Raw genomic sequence first — 20607 nt, 5'->3', positions numbered from 1 at the left:
GCGTGAAACTGTTGGCATTAGGATGGTGTACTTGAAGACTTAGTATAAAAGTAGATGGAGAGAAAAAACTGTACGCAGCCCACACAGAACAGCGGGCATTCCACTCAACTTTAGAAAAACAAAAATCAGAGTCTCAAAGGTTCAAAAATCAGACAGAGCTCCCATGACTGGAACAGGGTCTGGACTTGTTTGATGATCAGTAAAAACAGGATAAAAAAAACAAAACCAGAAGATCTTTTTGTTTCCAGATAAGAGTTTTAAGAATTGACAGACACGCTTCCCCTGCCTGATGAGCGGTCAGTCCACTCTGGAGGACTGGCGAGCTCGATGGGGTCGAGCTGAGGAAAGACCACAAAACACAACCTCTGGCCCACATGTGTCGCCCTCTCTGCAGAAAGATAAAATCACAAGTTGTATTAAAACAAGTCAAATTAAACCCTACAAAGTAATTTCTTTAGAAACTCACCAATGAAGTTATAGATACACTTTGGTTTCTCTTTCCAATGCACACCCAGGAAGTAGACAGGTACACCCGTAAGCATGATGACTAGTCCAACACCGCAAACCACTGGCTCAGAGTAAAGACTGAATCCCAGCAGCACTGCCCAGAACATCAAGTAGCACACAGGAACCAGCAGGTTCACCTGTAGAAGACAGCAAGTACATGATGGGAAGTCAGTGAAACCTGACGAGTTGCAGATATGAACAGTTAACAGGTAACAGATGGTAGAAGCCTGCTGGGTTCACCTTGATGGGTCGGTACAAGTTGGGTTTCTTCCAGCGGTAGTACAGCAGGCCTGCGATGGTAACACCGTATGACAGGTAGTTGATGAAGGAGACGTAGTTGATCAGATTGTGTGTCTCTCCAATGCAGAGTATGATGATGGTGGCTGTGCACTGTAACACAAGGTTAGACGTGACTGCGTGAACATGACTGAAGAAGAGTTTTTGAAAGTTTTTCCCACATGCAGACTTTGGTTGGACGGGCCACTTTGGTAACACCCAGCAAAGTCAATCTGGTGACCAACTTTAACATTTTAAGTCTATATTTGCTGTATGTCCGCTTAAACCAGGATGTGTCTTTATTCTGAGAGTTATAAGAAAAACAAAAAATCAGAAAAATAATAAGAAAAATTTGATCGTTTTCTTTTTGTTTACCTTTGTTTAGCTATTGTAACAGGTTCTCTTGCCATCTATGGACACTTGTTTTAGAAACCATGCCAAGTTGCCAAGTTTTTTCACAACACTGTGCCTCCACAATTCAGCTCCTTTTGTCCCGGACAAACCCCCAAACTGCTTAAAGAAGGGAGTCCACACAAGCAGTTTGTTTAAATTAAAAAAAAAGGTTTTAAAAACCTTTGGTCCCAAATTGGTCACTCTCCTGCAGACTGACACATCTGTTTGTGAAAATCTATTTAACCGTAGCTGTAGGTTCTGGAGGAAAAGAAAATGATTATTTTTTTAAATATGCAAACACTTTTTGACTTTGTTTGATTTTTTAAAAGCTACAAATCTGATACGCTGATAGCGCTGGGTTCAGGGTTAGAGGTAATGGGACTTAAAGCTCACAGAGTTAGGGAGAAATTTTATAAAAATACTTAAAAACAGCACTGTGCAGTTAAAAACAATTAAAATACTGTTTATGTGTAGAAAGCACTGAAACTGAGACTTCTGTAATATCAATGTGTACATACGCAGACGAGCAGGGCGGGGATGGGCGTACATTTCTTATAGTGGATCATGGCCAGCAGGCTGGGGAGGTGACCTTCTCTAGCTCCCGAGAAGCACAACCTGTTGATAGGAAAACCAGCCCGAACTTAGCAGCTGCTTCATTATTTAAAACCACAGAAAAACAGGAAGTCCGGCTCACCTGGAAGACGTGAACAGGTAGCCGTTGATTCCTCCAAAGGTAGACAGAGCCACAGAGATCGGCATGATGACGGAGAACATTCCCAGCAGCTTCTCACCAAACGTCTGGAGAGCAGAACAACAGAAAGATTGACCAACACGCTCAGACCACAGCGGTGTTCTTTTAATCTGTTCCCGCAGACTCTGATTGGCTGAGCTAAGCTGAAATAGATTGCCTCACTTTTAAGCACACTGGAACAACGGGACAGGTACCCATGAGTCTGATTTAGTCAGAATCAACCAAACTTTCTTTTTCATCAGAACGTTGGGATATGAAGACACTTTTTGTTGAGTTTTATTTTCTTGACTTTGAGTCCTCTCCATAACCAAAGCTTAACACTGATTGGTTACTGATTGCATGTATACGTGTAAAGGTTTTACAATGTGTTGTGGGAGGGTTTTCAGTCTGTGTGTGCATATTTGACTACTTTGTCAGTCCTAAATGTTAATGTATTTTATAGGGTATTTAGTATGTGGTGCTCTCTCCAACACTGGGGGATATAACTCAGCTGCATAACCAGCACAACATGTCAGAGGAAAAATGTGTAAATTTAGCTGTGGGAGGGCCTACCCCTTTAATAGTGGTTAACTTTACCTGGTTCATCAGGCTATGTCTCCAAATGCAGGCTTTGTCTGTCTCTGTGTTACACATGACTGCTCCCTTTCTACCTTTCCCCTCGAAACACAATTTAAAAAGCAGTTTGGTTGCATGAACACGTCATTTTCAGCAGAGTTGGACATCGAGACCATGATTTCCATGTTACTCACTACAGCCACAGCATTGGATGACAGCAGCTCCTCAGGCGACATGGAGGAGAAGTAGGCGATGTTGGTGAGCGTGTACACAAAGGTCACCAATGGGATGGAGATGTAGATGGCACGAGGTAGATTCCTGACCGAGGCCACGCACCATGCACAAACGACACAGTCCAAACCAAAACATTTACAACCACATGTGAAGTTGAGGGATGAGCTTTTCAAGCAGGAAGGTCTGGTGGTCAGCTCACTGAAACGAGTGAGCTGACCACCAGACAGCAGACTCCTTTCAAAGTGGAAATATTCGGCTTATTTCCCGTCATATATGGCACGTCCCTGTGGTGCATGTTCGGAATACTTTAATTATCCCCAAGGAAATTATGTGGTTGCTCCAAGACATTAACAGTAACAGACTTAACTAATTAAATAATACAATACTTTACAAAGTTTACAGATTTAAGAAAAAGCACTAATATATTTTAACTCTAACCTGTGAAACTTTTACTGTAGAGCATGAAATTAAAGTTTTAGATCAATGTCTGCACAGGAAGTCCCTGTGAGACAGAATCTCAGGCTTCACAGTTTTTTTTTTTACTCCTAGCTCTGTATGATGTCACGGACAGGGCATGTCCCTAATTTGATCATCTCAGGCAAAAAGAGCCCCACCCACTTCTCTTCCAATTTTCCATCAACCGATCAGAAGAAAGTTGATTTAAAAGGGGAGGAGCTAAACATCTCGTTTCAGACAGAGGATGAGCTGAGGGTCTGCAACACAGCCCAGTATGAGACAGAGGAGGATTATTTTGAACTGTGACTCATGCAAAGCTCCTCTAGCAGAGTCCAAGAATGAAAACATGGAAATGAGCAGAAAGGATCCACTTTAAAGGAAGTTGCATATATTTATATTTTACTCACATATTTGGTAACACGTCATAATAACCATCAGTGATAAATGGCAACCTGACAGTTAACTAAACTGTAGTACTGTTCCAAGCAGTGGAAAAATCATAAAATAATAAATAGTTAAATAATTATTTTACATGAAAACTGCTGCGGCCTCACAGGCCTTCAGCATCGGTCCTGTGTGTAATACATGACTTTTTTAAGTAACTCCAACAGTGAAGAGCCGAGGGGCAGACAAAAGGAAACAGAAGTCCCTCTGACTCATCAATGTACACCAGCTGTATGGTTTCCGATCCATTTACCTATTACTGAACATAAAAGTTAATTAACTAGAAATTTTCCATTTATTAACCCTGTCAGGTCTCAGTCATCATCAGCAATGACCTTAAGCCTCATTCTTTCCTACTAGATGTCATTTTTCTGTTGTTCTTGTGTGTCTTAGCAAACAGAAAGCAATAAATAAAGAAATAAAGAAAAGCGTGAACCTGTAAGCCTCACAGCCGGTTTTTATAAAGTGTTACCACGTCTTATTTAACACGGTCGTGGTGAATAAAAACGGAGAAATAATGAGGATCATGGAGCATCACTCTGCTGAAAAAAGAAAGTTGTAGCAGCCAAAAACAAACATTAAAGGAAGTGTTAGACATCATTTGGTTTGATTGACAGAGGATTACAAAAGTGCAAGATTAGTTTTCAGATTATATTTTGGTCTCAGCAGTTGTCGATTAATCTGCAGAACAAAAAAAAATTGCAGCACATTAACAATCTCATTTGCTAAGTAGGACCTTTTGATGAGTTGGTGGTGATCTGGTTACTGTAAGCAGGCTAGTTTCTCACTTTCCAGTCTCCTTGATTTTCCTTGATGTCTGACGTTTCCTTTAAAGTTTCATTTGGATGAAGTTCTCGTGTTTGGGCACTTACATATCTTCAGAACGTTCCCAATAATTTGTGAAAGCAAAACCACGGTGATGAGAAGTGTGAATATTCACCGTCTGGGTTCGACCACCTCCTCTGTCACGTAGTTGAGGAAGTTCCAGCCGCTGAAGGCGAAGGACGCCTGCAGGAAGGCGAGCGCGATCTGCCCAACCGACGGCGTCCTCTCCAGAGAGAAGGCCACCTGAGGCGTCAGCGCCTCGTAGTTTCCTGGTGGTTACATGAGACATCAGAGCTTTTAGCTTTACCTCAGGAAGTGGAAAAGCGTCAGATCTGTTGAGGGCTGGCAGATTTACCATTGAAGATCTGGACCAGACCAACTACAATGATGAGGCCCAACGCCATCAGCTTCCCCACCGTGAAGACGTCCTGGATCCTGGTGGCCATGCGGACGCTGGAGCAGTTCACCCAGGTCAGCAGCACTGAGGCGAGCACAGAACCTCGTTAACGACACACTCGGGAGGACAGAGAGTGCTCAGAACATCTCTACAGTTTAAAGGTCAAACTTGGCACGTCTCCATTAAAGATCAAAAACTATCAGCTGATTCTGAGGGGGGTTTATTACTGCAGAAAGCTCTCCTCAGGAAATGAATGCTTAGGATTTGTTATTTTCTTTCTGCACAGCTAAATAACCTCCACACATTAATGAAACTTTTAAATGAACCACCAATAAGCAGTAACGTGTCTCTAAGCTCAATCCTCAGCTCAGGTGCTCCTGTTCACAGCTGCATGCTGGAGGTCACCGCTCTGTGGAGCCACATCTGGGCTGAGAGTTAAAAAATAATGATGGAAAAAAGTTTAAAATTTAAGCCCTCCTTCACATTTCCCAAAGCCCTATGGTGGGCCCTCGGGGCTTATGTTTGACAGCCCTGATTGGGGGGAAGGACAACTCTGATTTCTTTGAGAGTCAAGGAAAAGGCTATGGAAGTCAATCCAGACAGAAACATCTGGAGTGGAACCTCTAAGCTGCTAGCGATGGCCTTTCCTCAAGGCAAGGAGGAAAGGCCTCCTGGAGTAAGACCTGTCTGGGTAAGAGGACAACGCAGGTTTGGATCACCAGTCCCCGTCTGACTGGGACTGAGCTGGACATCACTGGAGACTGACCAAAGGTTGCTGGTCTGGTCTGAGATCAACACGTAAAGCCGGTGGAGTGCTCCTTTAATAAGATCAGCAGCAGTATCTGGTCTCCATCAGGCGGTCCCAGTGCGGGTACTCTCACCGGCAGTGGGCGGCAGCAGCCGGTTACCCTGGGAGGCAGGAATGTGGGAAAAGGCCGAGTGAGAGAGGGCGTGATTGTTTCACCTCGTCTATCACTGTCAGCGGCTTTCCCCTGCTCGCTCTCATGGTGGCCTCGCTCTCCGGCACAAAGGCAGGCTGTCAGCCACACAAAACAAACCACTTCCGTTGCGAAGGGCGAACAAAACCGTCTGGGTGCCCCTCGGCCACCCTCCGAGGAGGCCGGATCGAGCTCACGTTTCAGGATCCCGTTCCAAGAACGAGTGTGAAGGAGGGCGTCAGGAGTCCAGCTGTCTCTCTTCAGATTCCAGCTCAGACATTATTTACTCATTGATCAGGCATTTGCAGCCAGTTACAAGACATCAACCAATTAGGCAGCCCGAGGGGTCGTGACCTCTGCTCGGGCTGTCCTCACTGACTGTCCTTAAACGTCTAATGACACTCGCTATCTTTGAATCAATTCTTGATAAAAACAGCTGAATTTTTCGAGTCACACCCTGCTTTTAAGATTTTTTCTCAGATCTAAGAGTTTTTATTTTACCCCACTGGATTAGTGAACTTGCAGAGTTTTTATAGCCAGCCTTTCCAGTCACTCCATAGTGTAGTAGCTTACACATTTACCTAACAAGCCAAGGCCATCAGTCCAAACCCAGGAGGAGACAGTCCCCTCACGGACAACTTCACAGTGAAAGGAATGGGACCAAAGAGTTAGCTTATGTCCTCCATGTTAATGTGTCTAACAGCTTAATTCAGTGCTGACAAGCAGTAACTGTTTGAGACATTCAGACAGTCTTTGCAAAGGTCCAGGTAACATGGAAATGACCCTGTACTGACAGTTTACAGCCATCTATTAGATTCCTGTTGTTATGTGCTGGAGTACAAATGTATATAAAAACTGGCAAGTGTTAAAAGAGCTGCACTTCCTCTGATGTCCAAAGTTCAAACTACAGCAGAAAAACAAATGTTTGCAGCTGATACAAACACAGTTTTGCTCTCTATAGACAGACTTCGCTCAGCTAACTGGAGCGTCTGTGCTATTGTCACTTCTACCTCCATAAAACACACACGGTGACCAAAATTTCAGCACTGAGGTTTCATGACTGGACCTCCCAAAACCAATCACGTGTGACTTTAATGCACTTTTATACAGAGTTTATAAATACATGAAACTGCCATGATTTGAACTGTGTAACAGAAATGCTGGACAGCCGTGAGAGGGCAGAAAATCTGCAGAGCCGAAGAGCAGAGAAAGCAGCCGGGTCACTTTTCTCGCCGTCTTTCTTCTCGTTCTTTACACAGAGCTCACTTCATGTGTGAACAACTGAGTTTAACAGCATGAAAGCCTTCGACGAGGGTTTGTTCAAAAGTGTGTGCCATTATGCTCATTTCTACCATTCACTGCACTTTGTCGCTCTCTATGAAGGCAGACTTTTGACTCTGCTTTGGAGTGTAGCCTTTCAGAGCAGCTATAAACACTCAGCTTTGTGCAAACTGTTTGCTTTCAAGCAGAATGTGAAACAAACATCCCTCTGCTGCTGCTTCTTCAGTTCATTCACCAAACCGCTCTATAGAAACTGTAAACTGCCACACACATGATGCTGAATAATGGACACACTGACAGACAAAACATGGATAATCTTTGATTCGGAGGGTTTAAATGATTTTAGCTCATCTCATCTCCTGGTCCTGCTCTTCTTCCTCCTCCAGGATTCCAATGCATTTTTTATTAGAAGCATTTTAACACACTTTACTCTCCTCCGACATTCAAGTAATGCTGCATCACTGCTCTCTGGAGCACAGAGGGAAGATGAGCACACAACGAGCAGCACGGCAGACTCGCAAGCCGCAATCTGCAGCTCCATGACGTAATTCTCCACGCTGCATCACACCGAACATGTGATTTTTTTTATTAAAGGCTTTTTTTACACAGAATTTCTGCCTTATTCATTCTTCCCGTTGGCCACTCCAGACAAAATCCCCCAAATCTGGAAACACATTCAAGCTCTGTTAAAAAGAGCAACCAGTATGTTTCTGATCAGCACAACTGTTTCTAAAGATGAATGCTGAGCAGCAGTATCATGGGACACAGCTGAGGTCAGAGGTTTCCATCCACTCGTCACAGGCTTGAACCTCACAGTCATTTTGGGCTTTTAATGATTTCTTTGAACGGTTCTTCTTCCAGCATGGACAGTTTTAAAAAACTTAAAAACAGGATCTGGGTGCTCAAGTCTGAATTGATTTTGATGTTTACGTGCACATGCTGAAAGCTTGTGATAAATGATGTTGGAGGTTCTACAATGTCTTTAAACTTGGCCGAGGCCTGTTAGCTTCTCATTAGTGATCATGGTTAATTACGACTGACAGATTCTCTCTGCAGCATAAAAAGGATTTGTTTGACAGCATTCACTGGATTGACCAATACTGGGAACAATGGGAAAGTCCAGCCATCTCAGTGAAGATCTGAAAAGCAGAACTGCAGATTTACACAAGTTGGGGAAAGTCTCTCTGAGCCGTTTCTGAGCAAGGATCCAAGATCACACAAGTACAAGTTACTCAGATCTGTCCCCACTGAGGTCTGGGAGACACCCAGACTGTCCCCCTCAGATGACAGGAAACTGTTAGGATGTTCAGGAACTACCCGGGCCATTATTATGTTATGTTCAGGAACATAGCCTGCCATTGGACTAGAATCTGCTGGAACACCAGTGTCCCTTCCACAGTGAAGCCAGGCTCACATCTCCATGGACCTAGAAAGAAGCTCCTGCTCCAAAATCAACGAGCTCAACTGAAATCTGCCCACGTGGACGAGCCAAACGGCGTCTGGAGAAAAGTTTGATGGTCAGATGGAGCTGATTGGAGGAGCAAAGGTGAGGCTTTCAACCCTGAGAACACTGCAGCTGTGACGCATGGCGATGGCAGCATCACGCTCTGGGCTGTTTCACTGCCAGTGGTTCTGGTACATTAGACAAAGTGGATGGAATAAAGAAGGAGGACTACCTCCACAATATTCAACTTCTCCAACCAACAGCTACACGGGTGAAACTTGGACATAGTCTTGGGTTCCAACAGGACAATGATCCCAAACACTGCATTTGGATAAACCAAGTTAGCATTAAGCTTATGGAATGGGCCTCCCAAAGCCTCGACCTCAACGCTGCTGAAAATTTGTGATATAAGCTTAACAGTTGAGTCTGTGACAGGAAACCAAACAATATACATGAACTCTACTGACTTTTCCAAGAAGAATTATACCAGAAGCCTGTTGATGGGTACCAAAAGGATCTTGGTTGAGGTACAACAAATATTAATGCAGGTGAATGTATATTCTGATACGCCACGAAAATCTGCCATTTGAATCAAACAGTCTAAAGGCACCTTTTAGAAAAAGTTTCTGGGACAACGAATTTGGTTGGAAATGTGTTTCATCACTACAGCGTCCGAGGTGTTGCCTGTTATATACATCCCGATTCGTACTGCATCTCCTGTGGGCCTGAAGGATCGACCTTATAGGTTTTCCACAGAAGACAAAACAATGAAGCAATTCTTCTGACTTGATGAACTGGCCTCACACTGATCAAAGTGTGTTTGATAAAGTTATCACTCACGGAGACAGGTGGCAGACAGCATCCGTGTCGCCATGTACGGTGGAACGCAGTTTGGGAAGACCGGCTGCAGTATGTAGCTGGAGAAGGTAAGCGCGATGACGGCCAGCGTGGTCGGATACATGATGAGGACGGCGCTCCACAACAGGAGGAATCTGGAAGAGAGAAGGAGCTTCAGTGACAAACACAGATTCAGAAACTCTCCATAACTCAGCAGGACAGCAAAACACGAGGCAAAGCCCTCGCCGTGGATTTCACTGGTGAATATAAAAAAGACCACGTCCAGTGTGAGTGCAGCTAAAGAACCTCTAGACTTCTGGAGTCTTCATGGCACTCGTAAGACAGTCCAGAATAACCGGGCTCTGTGGCCCAAACTGTTTCCTTTTGTTCGTCATGTCTTTGACAGAAGGACTGTAACGGGTTTCTATTGCAGCGAAATCTCTTTCTGTATCATGACCCACTTTAGGCCATCCTCCAGTTTGATTTGAGGTGTGAAGCGAGCAGCAGCAGCAGCGTCCTGATGGCATCACCTTCATCCACCACAACGAGACGCTTCTGCTACACACATTCGAGTTAATGAGTCTGCGTCCTTCCAACGAAGTGTCGTAACTAGAAAAATTTACATGAACAACAACTCAGAAAGTTTTTGGTACACAACCTGCCTGTATGACGGCAGAACGTAAATGTTCGGTTGATGGTAAGAACCTGCTGGTTAGCTGTGCTAATTCATGTCTTCCATATCTGTCTCCATGTGTAGTATGAAGCTACACCCTTTACCTGTCCATGTAGACTGACCTACATTGGTCAAGAAAGTTATTTACTGGCATTAACCCTGATAAAAAGTCATATTTCTTTATTGTACAGTACTGTGGCAAAGAGTTTGCTCCTTTTCTCTTTTATGTTATTTCCACATTTGAACTTAAAAGCACTTATAGCGGTCTCAGGTTAGTCTCAGGCCCCTGACATTTAGATTTCCATCATCCTAATCCTAATTCAGTGAAGAGTACTGGACACACAAAGGGTCACTCACCCCGTCAGACCTCCAAATATCTCTGTGACGTAGGAGTAGTCGCCCCCAGATTTGGGAATGGTGACGCCCAGTTCAGCATAGCAGAGGGAGCCCAATGCAGCGATGCAGCCTCCCAGCACCCAGACCACTAAAGCCACTCCCACCGAGCCCGAGTGCTCCAGGACACCCTTAGGAGAGATGAAGATCCCGGAGCCGATGATGTTCCCTATCAGACACATTTAACAGGAGTCGAGATCTTTAATATCTTGTATGTTGAATAACCCAGGTCACATGAGGTATGTGTCACTTTGGGGTGCTTTGTTGGTGAGCTGTTATGGTTGCCATGGTTGCCATTAGTTTTTAATCATTCCTTGTGTTTTCTTACTTCTCATGCCTTTTTTCTTGTCCTGTCTATGTCATGTTTCATGTTAGTCTCCTGGTTACTTCCTGGTTTACTTTGTTAGTTTTTTCCTGGTTTTGTTAGGCCTGTGATAGATGGGTGACCTGTCCGGTGTGTGAGCCCTCCCACCTTGCCCTGGGACACCTGAATTTGATAACCAGAAGATGGATGGATGGATAATGTCTCATATTGTCAAACGCCTCAACTCCTCTCTCTTCATCTTTATTTTTGTTGTTGTTGTTGTTGTTGTTTTGGGCCGGGGACACATTGTACATTCATTTGTATTCATGTATTCTGGTGACACAAACATGAGGATCAGGGGTTAGTGTGCCTGTCTGCAAGTCAGGTAGAAGTCAGAATTGATTTTGCAGGGGACGCCCAAAGCATCAGCTCTAAGGAAGGATGAAGAGCTTCAAGCTTTATGAGATACATTCAGGAGAATTTGGCTTTTGCTTGCTGTCAGTCCAGAAATCTGCCAAATACTAAAAAAGAGTAAATGAGACCCAGAAAACAATGCAAAGAATGAAGCTGGAGGTAGAGACCCCACAGGTCCTGATTGTTCTCTTATTGGTCACATAGCACCATCCTTCTTGCACGTGCTTCTCACATGTGACTTCTTTGTCAGAGAACATCCTGAACATTTCTACTGCTCCAAAGTCCAAACTGGTCCCCTCTGAGTTTATATAGAGGACATAAAGACACAAAGAGCTCCATAACAGAGTGAGTTAGAGAAGGACATAAAGGCCATAAGTTAAGACATAAGACATAAGACATAAAGGACATAAAGGCCCAAAGTTCCTCCTGGGCAGGAGGAACAATTCCTCCTGCCCAGAGCCTCAGTATGCAGCGTGGAGTACCAGTAGATCCGACACATTCAGTCTACAGCACTACCAGTAGCGTGGCAGAAGGCAGCCAAGTGGCACACACAGCCATTACATAACCAGACATAAATTATCCACTCCAGTCTGCAGAGGTGGGAAGTGACCGACTCACCTTCTGCAGCAGCTCATTCCTGCAGCTTCCTCTCTGAAACATGTCAGCGTTGAAGGGATTAAAAGGTCAAGAAAAAAGATTTGAGTTTGTTTTAATCTACAGAAACATGACTTCAGATGCAGAGCTTCCTGCAGCGTGCAGAGCAGCCAGTTTGTTCCCTCCGTCTCTCTGTGAATGGAAAGGTGTTTCAGCATTCTGCACACAAAACCTTCCTCTTGTTCTGGAGGGAAAAAACATAAAGCCAAGTGTGGATGAGGTCCAGTTAGCCAAGACCTGCACCAACACCCACGGAGGCAGCAGGTTAGCAGCCTGGGTTCAATGCCTTGGAGCACTCCATTTACTCGATAATAAAACCACTGTAGGTCGGCCATAACAGCTGGAATCCTCATTACACACCGGAAAACTGAACTGATCACTTGTGGTGAAAAAGAAATGAAAGACAGCTGCTTTAAACCACAGAAATGTTTCGTTGTGTGCAGAGTGTCGGCCTATCACAGCAGCTTGTTTAAGCCTATAAAACACATTTTAGTTACTCATTGTGTTTTTACCCTGAGGTGAAACCATGTGAGCTTCTTGGATAATAACATGGATGAGCTCGGTGAACTGAGAGACTCATCATGAGTGTAGTTTGATGTGTTTGATGGAGACATGGCTGCACTCACACCTCACAGACACAGTGTGGGTACCAGGCCTTTGGAGGTTTTGGGTGGACAGGGACGTTAATCCAAGCGGTAAGAAGGAGCTGAGGAACTGGAATAACAGCATGAACCCGGACACGTGACCATGAAGGAACATTGAGGAGACTGTTGTTGTGATTTGGCGTTGTATATAAAAATATAAAATAAAAATCGATTTGAACGTTACTGCTGCTCGGATGTTAAACCTCCGGCTAATGCATCCATATTGTTTGATGAGGGAATTTCCCCCCCATCACTGCTTAGATTCCTCCATCAGCTGATGCAGAGACCATCCACACGACTGTGGTGAACAGCTAGACATACATCTGAATACTTCCTCTAACATCTGTTTCTGCTGCCACAAGGACAGATGAGGAAAATCTTTCCCTGCATCATAAAGATCCCTGTTACAGTTTTTTCTTGGTGAGTTGTTAAAGATTTATTTCATTTCTATTAAATTCTGCTCCTTCTTTTGTGGAGTTTTTACCTTGTTGAGCTATTTTATTTTATTTAAGCTATACTGTTAGAAGGCATTTTGTGCCTGCTAGTAGACCACAAGGTTAAAATAACCCATCGTGATAACTTAGAGTAACTCTGGTAAGACAGCAAATAGAAAAGGAGACTTTCAGGGCTGTGAATGACTCCAGATCTGATTCTTGTCTTTCTTCCTTGGTCAGATCATCTGCCACCATAGTTTGTGCTTACATTCCTATGCTGATGATACACCTCTTTATCTCAGTACCTAACCCTCCACTCAGCTCCTCCCACAATCACTTGCAACTGTCTGCATGAAATCAAAACACGGATGTCATCTAACCTACTCAAACTCAACAGAAATAAAACACAGCTCTTGGTTGTGAGCCCCAGAGTCCGACTCCAGCAGACTAAAAATCTTCTCATTGACATGAACCCCGAGGTTTGCAATCTGGGTGTTGTTCTGGACGCTACGCTCATCATATCTGTCACCACAGCAGCTTTTTTACACCTTTCGATTTTGGCCATTACTCATTGATTCTGTAGCAGACTCTCCTCCGTGCCTCTGTCTCCACCTCGATTATTACAATGAAGTTCTGTTAGTGATTTCCAGCTCCAGTATGTCCAGAACTTATATGCCAGGCTTCTAACTCACGCTGACCTCTGGGAACATATCATCCCCACCTACAAAGCTCCACTAGCAAATCCGTTAATGCTCTGGCCCCTCGTTACCTACTAGGGAAAACCTGCTACTCCATGCTGCTAAGCTGTGGGCCTACTTTCTGTCCCTCACAAGAGAAAGGTCATTTATCCCCATACATCCTAAATGACGTTAATGGGAGTGTAAAATATGGCACAGGTATGTATGGTTGGGTTTATGCACAAAAACAAAATCAGTCTGTTGGTTTGAAAACGGAAAAAAACAACAAAATCCTGTGTTAAAGTCCAAAGTTCTGCCGACATATACACCAACCACAGCCTCCTCCCTGCATTGATCCACTTCACTGTTTTGCTCCTCTGTGCTATCTAAAGCCACCACGGCGGTCCTCTTGAACCTGGCTCCAGCAGTGAGTCCGTCCCCACAGACTCATGTAAAAACTTCACATTTTACAGCACATTTACAGTGATTTTATGTTGTTTTACATTTGACATGTAAAATCACAATTTATTTATGTAGATTTAATGATATTCTAAAATATCATTAAAAGCACACTGTAAAATACTTTTATATTACTTTTTTTTTTTTTTACAGTGCAGAAATAAACATGTTTGCAGCCAAGAGACTCTCCAGAGAGGCCTGGGTCTGCTCTGGAACTCGTTTCAGAAGCACCTCACCAGGAGGCCTCCAGGTCTGATTATTGAGGGGGCCATAACCCTCCTAACCCCCTGGAAATTACGCCCCTGGAACCACCACAACTGGTTTCTTTCAGCGTGGGCAGTTCCTCGCTCTTCGTCCCTAAAGGAGAGCCCAGAAACCCTGGAGAGGAGGCTCATTTCCATTGCTCGTATCTGTGATGTCATTCTCACAGTCCCCACTCAGAGTTTGTGAGTGTAGACGTAGGTAAGAATGCAGATCGACACCTTTGCTTTCAGACTACGCTCTCATCATCACAGCACACCGTCAATGATCTTGAGGCCACCATAGTGCGCAGCATCCACTTCTTGGCTGTGTCCAACATTCTGTGGATAAAACCTTTGTACAGAAACTTCAGGCTGTAAACAAGTTTATTTCTCTGCGTGTAAAGCTGGACAGTTTAACATGAGAGTATCTGCCTCAAGTGGACATTAGAGGAACTGCACTTTTTGGCACTTCAGCACCAGGCTCAGTCCCTGAAGGATTCTGTCCGCCAGTGCTGAAGGAAACCTACAGCCATGTATGAGGCTCAGTACAATATAAAAGTTCCTCCTTGTGTCTGTGTGCCAAGCAGAAAAACACAGTTTATATATTTTTTAAAAAGTACTCATTTAGCTTAGATAAACTCTTTTTTGTGCACCACAAGCAGTTTGGGTGCTGATTGGCTCACTGCAAACATGCCCAGCATCAAACGGAGGAACAACAAGAGCCCGTTTGAAGCTGACAGTAGTTTTAAGTCAGACTTGAGCTCCTGCAGGCCTCCCCCCTCCATCCACCCTGGATGATGCTCCTCTTTAAAGCTCCCAGCTTCTCCTTCTGCTCCAGCAGACAATGATCTTCTGCTTCACCACAGCCTGCTCCTGGACTTCATGTATTTCAGCCACGTAAGCACTACAACTCAATTTGATGTGAACCCACAACAAATATGGACTCCCTCATTTTTCTACCCCCACAAGCTGTGAGTTTCCTGTGCAGCTTTCAGCTTATAATCAGCCACAGAGGAGCTGGTCCGTTTCAGCACAGCTCTGATAAAGAACGAGTTTCATGTAAAGTTCTGCTGCACTAAATCAAAAGAAGAAGGAATCTCCTTGTTTTTCAGCCTCACCTATGATGATGGTGCAGGCGCTCAGCAGCCCGATCTCCTTCTTCAGAGTCACTCTGTCGGGGATCTTCTTCTCCTCCTTCCTGCCGTGCGTCCCGGTGCCGTGCGGCCGGGAGCAGATGCTGCCGCTGTTCTGTCCATCCATGTCCGCCTACCCGGGTCCGGTCCGATCCTCCCAGTCCCAGTACTCCCAGTGCTCCTGTCCTCTCCTCACTCCGCATTCATGCAGACTGAATGGGCTGCGCTTGCGCAACAACCTGCCGCTGTCCAGGGTAGAATGTTAAATACCCAGGACTCACCAAGAGGCGTTCAAGGACACCGAGAGGAAAACGGCCCGAGCACTCTCACCTTCTCCCGGTCCTGCCGAAAGGGATTAGTGCAAGACGTTTAAGGACCAGAGTCTTCTTTTAGTCTAAGTGACGGAAAGAAACTCCCCAATTCTGTAAGGATTTAAAGACATTTCATATTTTCAAAAGTATTGTCATTAGCTCATTTGAAAATATATAGAAGAAAGATGAGGTAATATAAAGTTACAGATATTAATGTAGTCGAGTGTGCCAAATTTCAAAGTGTAACACACACCCCAACATATGCAGTCTGTGCATGTGTTAGTATCCTCCGACTGAAATGAGTCGGTCACACAGGAATAACCTGCAGCTCATTTCATCAGAATAATACTTTCAGGTATTTTTAAAGCAATAAAAAGAAAAAATGCGAAACTTTGTTTTTATTTTTATTTCACAGTCGTAGAAAACAGTTTTGCATGCATTCAAAATCTGGAAACTTTTCTCTGCTCAGGAGGCAAACTGATGTCCGAGTCCGTCCTTTAAAACTGAACCATCATTCAGGTCAAAATAAATAATGCAGAGTAAAAATCGGCACATGAACCGAGTCGTGGAATTAGCTCAGGCTCAGCTCTGTGGCCAGTGACAGTTGGGAACACACTGGGCAACATGTTAGGTTAACGCTGCCTCCAACGCTTCCTGCTCACGCTGAAGGCTGCGCTGCAAACCGTCGTCTCAGAGACACAAATGTGCGAGTAATTCTTGCATCAGCCTGGCGCCTGGTTTAGAGCGACACACGTCAGGCAGTTTGCAGGAAGCCTTCGCTCTCACACATCTCAGGATGCAAACACCGTGAATGTCGATGAAGATGAGGAGCGTGCCTGACCTGAGGCACCACTGTGAAAAGTGCCGTTTGCTGTGCAGGTCATGGTCACCCGGCTCTGATCAGGAGTGATGGCCCTGATCGTCCAGTGACTGTTCTCATTCCTGGGGTGTCAAATAATCCTGATTTACTCGTCAATTTAAACTACGGTTTTTTTCTATTAGTGAGATGGATCAGGATTCCTGCTGCGACGGGGTTATTCTCCCCCAAACGCCAACCTTTACCTCATTTTAACCGTGCAGGTTTTATTGCTTCAACCTAACCAGCAACTGCAAGCCAGAGTAAAAACATTTTCTTCAGCCTCCTCGTGCAGACATCTCAGCTCTGGGAACCAGGACTGTTGTCTCTCAGTGTGAATCGATGCTGCAGGAACTTCAGTCTCAAGGCTGGATTTTGGCCACTGTAATCTGAACTGAGCTGTTCAGGTCCCGGCAGTGTGTTTGTGGAAGAAGCTATGGATCTGCTGAGCGCCAGCCTGGCCCACGATGGGCTCCAGCTCGCCGGGGGAGGCGTTGCAGAGCTGCTGGATGCTGGAGAAGTGCCGCAACAGCACCAGAGCTTTGACCTTGCCCACCCCGGGGATCTGCTGGACCAGAGCCAGGACCAGAGGGTCCAGCAGGCGGGACGAGCTCTTCCTCCTGAAGGGGTTCTCCCGACCCTCCCCGTGAACCTGGAGACAACAAGAACAAGCCTCAAATTCAACAAGAAGGCCAGCTTTGATTGGTCTTTTGTTCTGATTGGTTTGAATCCTTTTTGTTACGCAGGGTTTAATATTTTTATGACACACAAAATGTGACATCATAGAGAAAAACAACGCAAAATGATTTTATGTACCGTAACCCAGAGTTAAGGACTAAAAATCAACACATTCTGGAAATCTTACCATCTGAGCGATGAGCTGTGAGGCGTCGGCCTGCCCGCTGATGGGCAGCAGAGACAGGCCGAGGTCAAACACCACAAACTTCTGCACAGCGGGGAAGTACTGCTCGCTGAGTCTGGTCTTCTCCACCAACACCAGCTCCTGGAAGCTGCTCCCAGCCTGAAAACAAACACGAGGAGCGCCTCCAATATCAACCTGAACATCATCGAGAAGCTTCCAGGTTCCACATCAAACTTACGTTCCTGTAGCGAACCACCTTCCTCTTGTAGCTGCTTCCTGCGATGATGTCACACTCAGAGACGTAGAGGACACTGCTTTTGTTGGGCAGGAGGAAATCTGCCACTCCGAGCTCCGTCTCAAAGATGATTTTCACACCTCCACCTGCAGCAGATGCAAATTCATTGCACTAAATACACAAACACTTTAGCCAGAGCGGGAAGCACTCACTGTGTGTGGATCTGTGGGTGCTAAAAGCATACTGTTACTAGAGCCATCCAGTCCTTCTCTAAAAGCAAACATTACATTTCTTAAAAGTGCTTTAAAAGTCCAAACACCCACAGCTACAAACATCTGACTGACACTGCCCCCTCACTGCATCATTACATGCAACAAGCGGCTTCTGCATTCTACGTTGCGCGTCAGACGACCACAAGGGGGCAGTATATAACGGTGTGCAATTAAAGCCGCTTTAACTGAAACTGAAGAGAAGCTGCCTGCACACAGAACTCACACCGCTGTCTGTATGTGTCGTCATCATTCATTTGATCAGTAATAAAGTGACTGAGGTATTTCACCGTACTGAACCTCAGGAGTGTTGTTGGACAGTTTAAACACAGGGAAATCGAGCTGTTCATGCTGCTGGGTTCTGCACATCGACACGACGCTTTTAAAGCACTGTACTTCATGTCAACTCACCAAATGCTTCCAGTCTGACCACCTCACTGATTCACATCTTAATAAGAGAAAAACTGCCAAGTTGCAGCCCTCTGCTGTTATTGCTCATAAAATACAGATTTTTGTGATGAAATCAAATAGCTATATTTACAGAGCTACGTAAGCTATGTCATTCAATTTTAGGCCAAATATCTGATACTATGAGTTTTATGAATATATCATTTAAAAAGTGTAGCTGAAGTTTAATAATAAATTCTGAGAGCATGAATTTGTTTGAAAATATTATTATCATCATATTTGAACATTAACATTAAACTCTGGCATCAAAAAATATGTTCTATTGAAAATAAACTATACTTAACACAGTATAAATAATTCAGGAACTATAAAATAAGGCTTCACATCTACACGCGTTTTGCGTTTCATGCAGAACTCCCCCCATAAACACAACCTTAAAAGTATTAAAAGTCAGTACTTTTATAATAAAACGTTAAAGGCGGGTTCTCGTCTGATTTTTGGTGAATATTTATTACTCCGGGTTCGTGGTGCTTATTTACCTTTCAAACCCTGAATGAAGGACGAATTTCTCCATTTGTCGCTGCAGATCATGTGTCCGTAAGGAGGAACCGCGTTAAGCAGCTCAGGCGCTTTGTTCTCCATGCAGCTGAGCGCCACAGCGGGTTAAAGTTGCCTTGGGTGACTGTAGGACGTTAGCTACCAGGGTTCGCTTTTGCCTCCATAAGTTAACTCGCTTCCTCCTTCTTCTTCTTTATAGGGTTTATTGGCAGTTGGCAAACAGCAAAATGGTGCACTACCGCCACCAGCTGGTGTGGAGTGTGGACCGAAATGACAAAAAATTGGATTTTGTAAAACCATCGCCCTTTCCTCTCTTCCTCCGCTTGCTTTTGCCACCTTTCCTTCATTTTGTATCCCATTCTACTCTTGATCTCCGTCCCACTAACACTAATATCCACACCTACCATCGGTCTCCTTGTTGCTTCTTTTGCTGTCCTATTTGCCGTTTCATTTCCTTTAACTTCATGATGTGCTGGTAACCATAAGAATGTGACCACAAGCCCCATCATAATTATTCTGAGTAATGTTTGCTGGATCTCTATCAGAATGTCAGTCTGCATTCTGAGTGACTGTCTTGCAGACCGGCCGGTGATGAGCTCGAGTCTGAACATATCACAGAACTTAGTGGTTTTGTTTCTTCAACCCACTGGACTGCTAACAATAATGAAACCATTTCTCCTGTGCACACTGATAAATCGTCACTGATCCTTTTCCCTACTTTGATATTAAATTCAGGAACAATAAATGCTATCCCGCTTTGGTTGGCTGTATTCTTTGATGCATCTATGTAGATTTTGACATAACTCTAATACTGATTAATATATTCCTGCGCTGTATGTGAAGATAAACCCCCTCTCCTTGTTCTTTTTGTTTAACAATGTGAAATATGCTACTGCATCAGGGAGCATCCATGGTGGTATTGTAGGCAACGGTGCTGTTTGACTTATGTTGATCTTGTCCAGATTAAGTTCAGCTGCTTTCTGTCCCACTGTCCACCCAAAGCTCTTCAGTTCACCTTTCTCTTTATCCCAGCACGGTTGGAAAACAGTTTTTGTCGGATGATCTTGACCATGTCCTTGTAAACTTGCCCAGTAATTCAATGCCAGTTTGTAATGTCATTTCCCCCATTTCTTTTCCTCCTTTCCTGCCTGTGTTCAGATGACGGACATACACCTCCACGTCGCCCCCTGGAGGACAGGAGGAAGAGCGCACCTGCACGGCCTAGATAATATAAGAACTTTATTTATCCCGAGGGAAGTTCTTTTGTCATCGGACAGTGTAAAAATGACAAAATGCGTGCTAAAAATATTTGTGTTTTTTTTCTCTCCTAGATCCCCCTCCGCCTCCCCCCCTTTTTTAAAGATTTTTTTCTAACGTTTTTTTGTGGGTTTTTCCTCTTAGGGAATCGGGTTTTATGGCGTTTTTTTCTTTTAAATTAAAATTATTTTATTATATTATATATTATTATTATATTTTAATATATTTTTTATAGGAATTTCTTAATCTTATTTTTATTCTCATTTATTATTTTTATTTTTTCTTGTAAATTATTAAGCTTTCTTTCTTGGAATTTATTTGGTAAATTTCCCAGCCTTTTCTTCAATCATGTTTTATACACGAACATATTTTAATGGATAAAATTAATACAAAATAAATAAAATTTTTACAATAAGGAAAAGGCTGGCACCGTAGCGCCCTCTACCGGTCAGACTCGGCACTGACCCCTCCGTCTGCCTTTCTTCG

General features: G+C 44.1%; 2 protein-coding genes across 3 annotated transcripts; both read right to left on the bottom strand.

Moving 5' to 3' along the window:
* Positions 1-257: 257 nt before the first annotated feature.
* Positions 258-15568, bottom strand: slc7a10b (solute carrier family 7 member 10b). Of its 2 annotated transcripts, none has more exons than XM_085358830.1 (11): positions 15351-15568; positions 10369-10573; positions 9342-9493; positions 4797-4922; positions 4557-4710; positions 2677-2800; positions 1871-1974; positions 1695-1791; positions 748-897; positions 467-644; positions 258-388 (listed from the first exon to the last, which is right to left on the bottom strand). In XM_085358830.1, exons 1-11 carry the CDS (start codon positions 15490-15492, stop codon positions 258-260), a joined length of 1563 nt encoding a protein of 520 aa, XP_085214956.1. In that variant the 5' UTR covers positions 15493-15568. The 2 variants fall into 2 exon arrangements, with proteins under 2 accessions (XP_085214956.1, XP_085214958.1); XM_085358832.1 differs by having other exon boundaries at positions 9342-9510; positions 10365-10573; positions 15351-15417.
* A 1082-nt stretch (positions 15569-16650) lies between these two features.
* faap24 (FA core complex associated protein 24) lies at positions 16651-19015 on the bottom strand. Its single transcript, XM_085358829.1, has 4 exons — positions 18846-19015; positions 17633-17775; positions 17398-17553; positions 16651-17184 (listed from the first exon to the last, which is right to left on the bottom strand). Exons 1-4 carry the CDS (start codon positions 18946-18948, stop codon positions 16936-16938), a joined length of 651 nt encoding a protein of 216 aa, XP_085214955.1. The 5' UTR covers positions 18949-19015; the 3' UTR covers positions 16651-16935.
* Between the last annotated feature and the right edge of the window lie 1592 nt (positions 19016-20607).

Source organism: Diplotaxodon limnothrissa, linkage group LG7 (genome assembly GCF_057381915.1).
Source record: "Diplotaxodon limnothrissa isolate DT_005_m linkage group LG7, D_limnothrissa_male_GT1.1, whole genome shotgun sequence".
NCBI lineage: Eukaryota > Metazoa > Chordata > Actinopteri > Cichliformes > Cichlidae > Diplotaxodon > Diplotaxodon limnothrissa.
The sequence above is the reverse complement of the archived record's forward strand: the minus strand, read 5'-3'. Positions and strand labels throughout refer to the sequence as shown.

Bases quoted from the DNA above. Each gene is read 5' to 3' on its own strand.
- faap24 (XM_085358829.1), bottom strand. From the start codon at position 18,948: ATGGAGAACAAAGCGCCTGAGCTGCTTAACGCGGTTCCTCCTTACGGA. The intron at 17,554-17,632 runs GTAAGTTTGATG...GTTTGTTTTCAG, and splicing joins AGGTGGTTCGCTACAGGAAC to GCTGGGAGCAGCTTCCAGGA. The intron at 17,185-17,397 runs GTAAGATTTCCA...TGTTGTCTCCAG, and splicing joins CACAGCTCATCGCTCAGATG to GTTCACGGGGAGGGTCGGGA.
- slc7a10b (XM_085358830.1), bottom strand. From the start codon at position 15,492: ATGGATGGACAGAACAGCGGCAGCATCTGCTCCCGGCCGCACGGCACC. The intron at 9,494-10,368 runs GTGAGTGACCCT...TCTCTCTTCCAG, and splicing joins ATATTTGGAGGTCTGACGGG to ATTCCTCCTGTTGTGGAGCG. The intron at 4,711-4,796 runs GTAAATCTGCCA...TGTAACCACCAG, and splicing joins TCTGGTCCAGATCTTCAATG to GAAACTACGAGGCGCTGACG.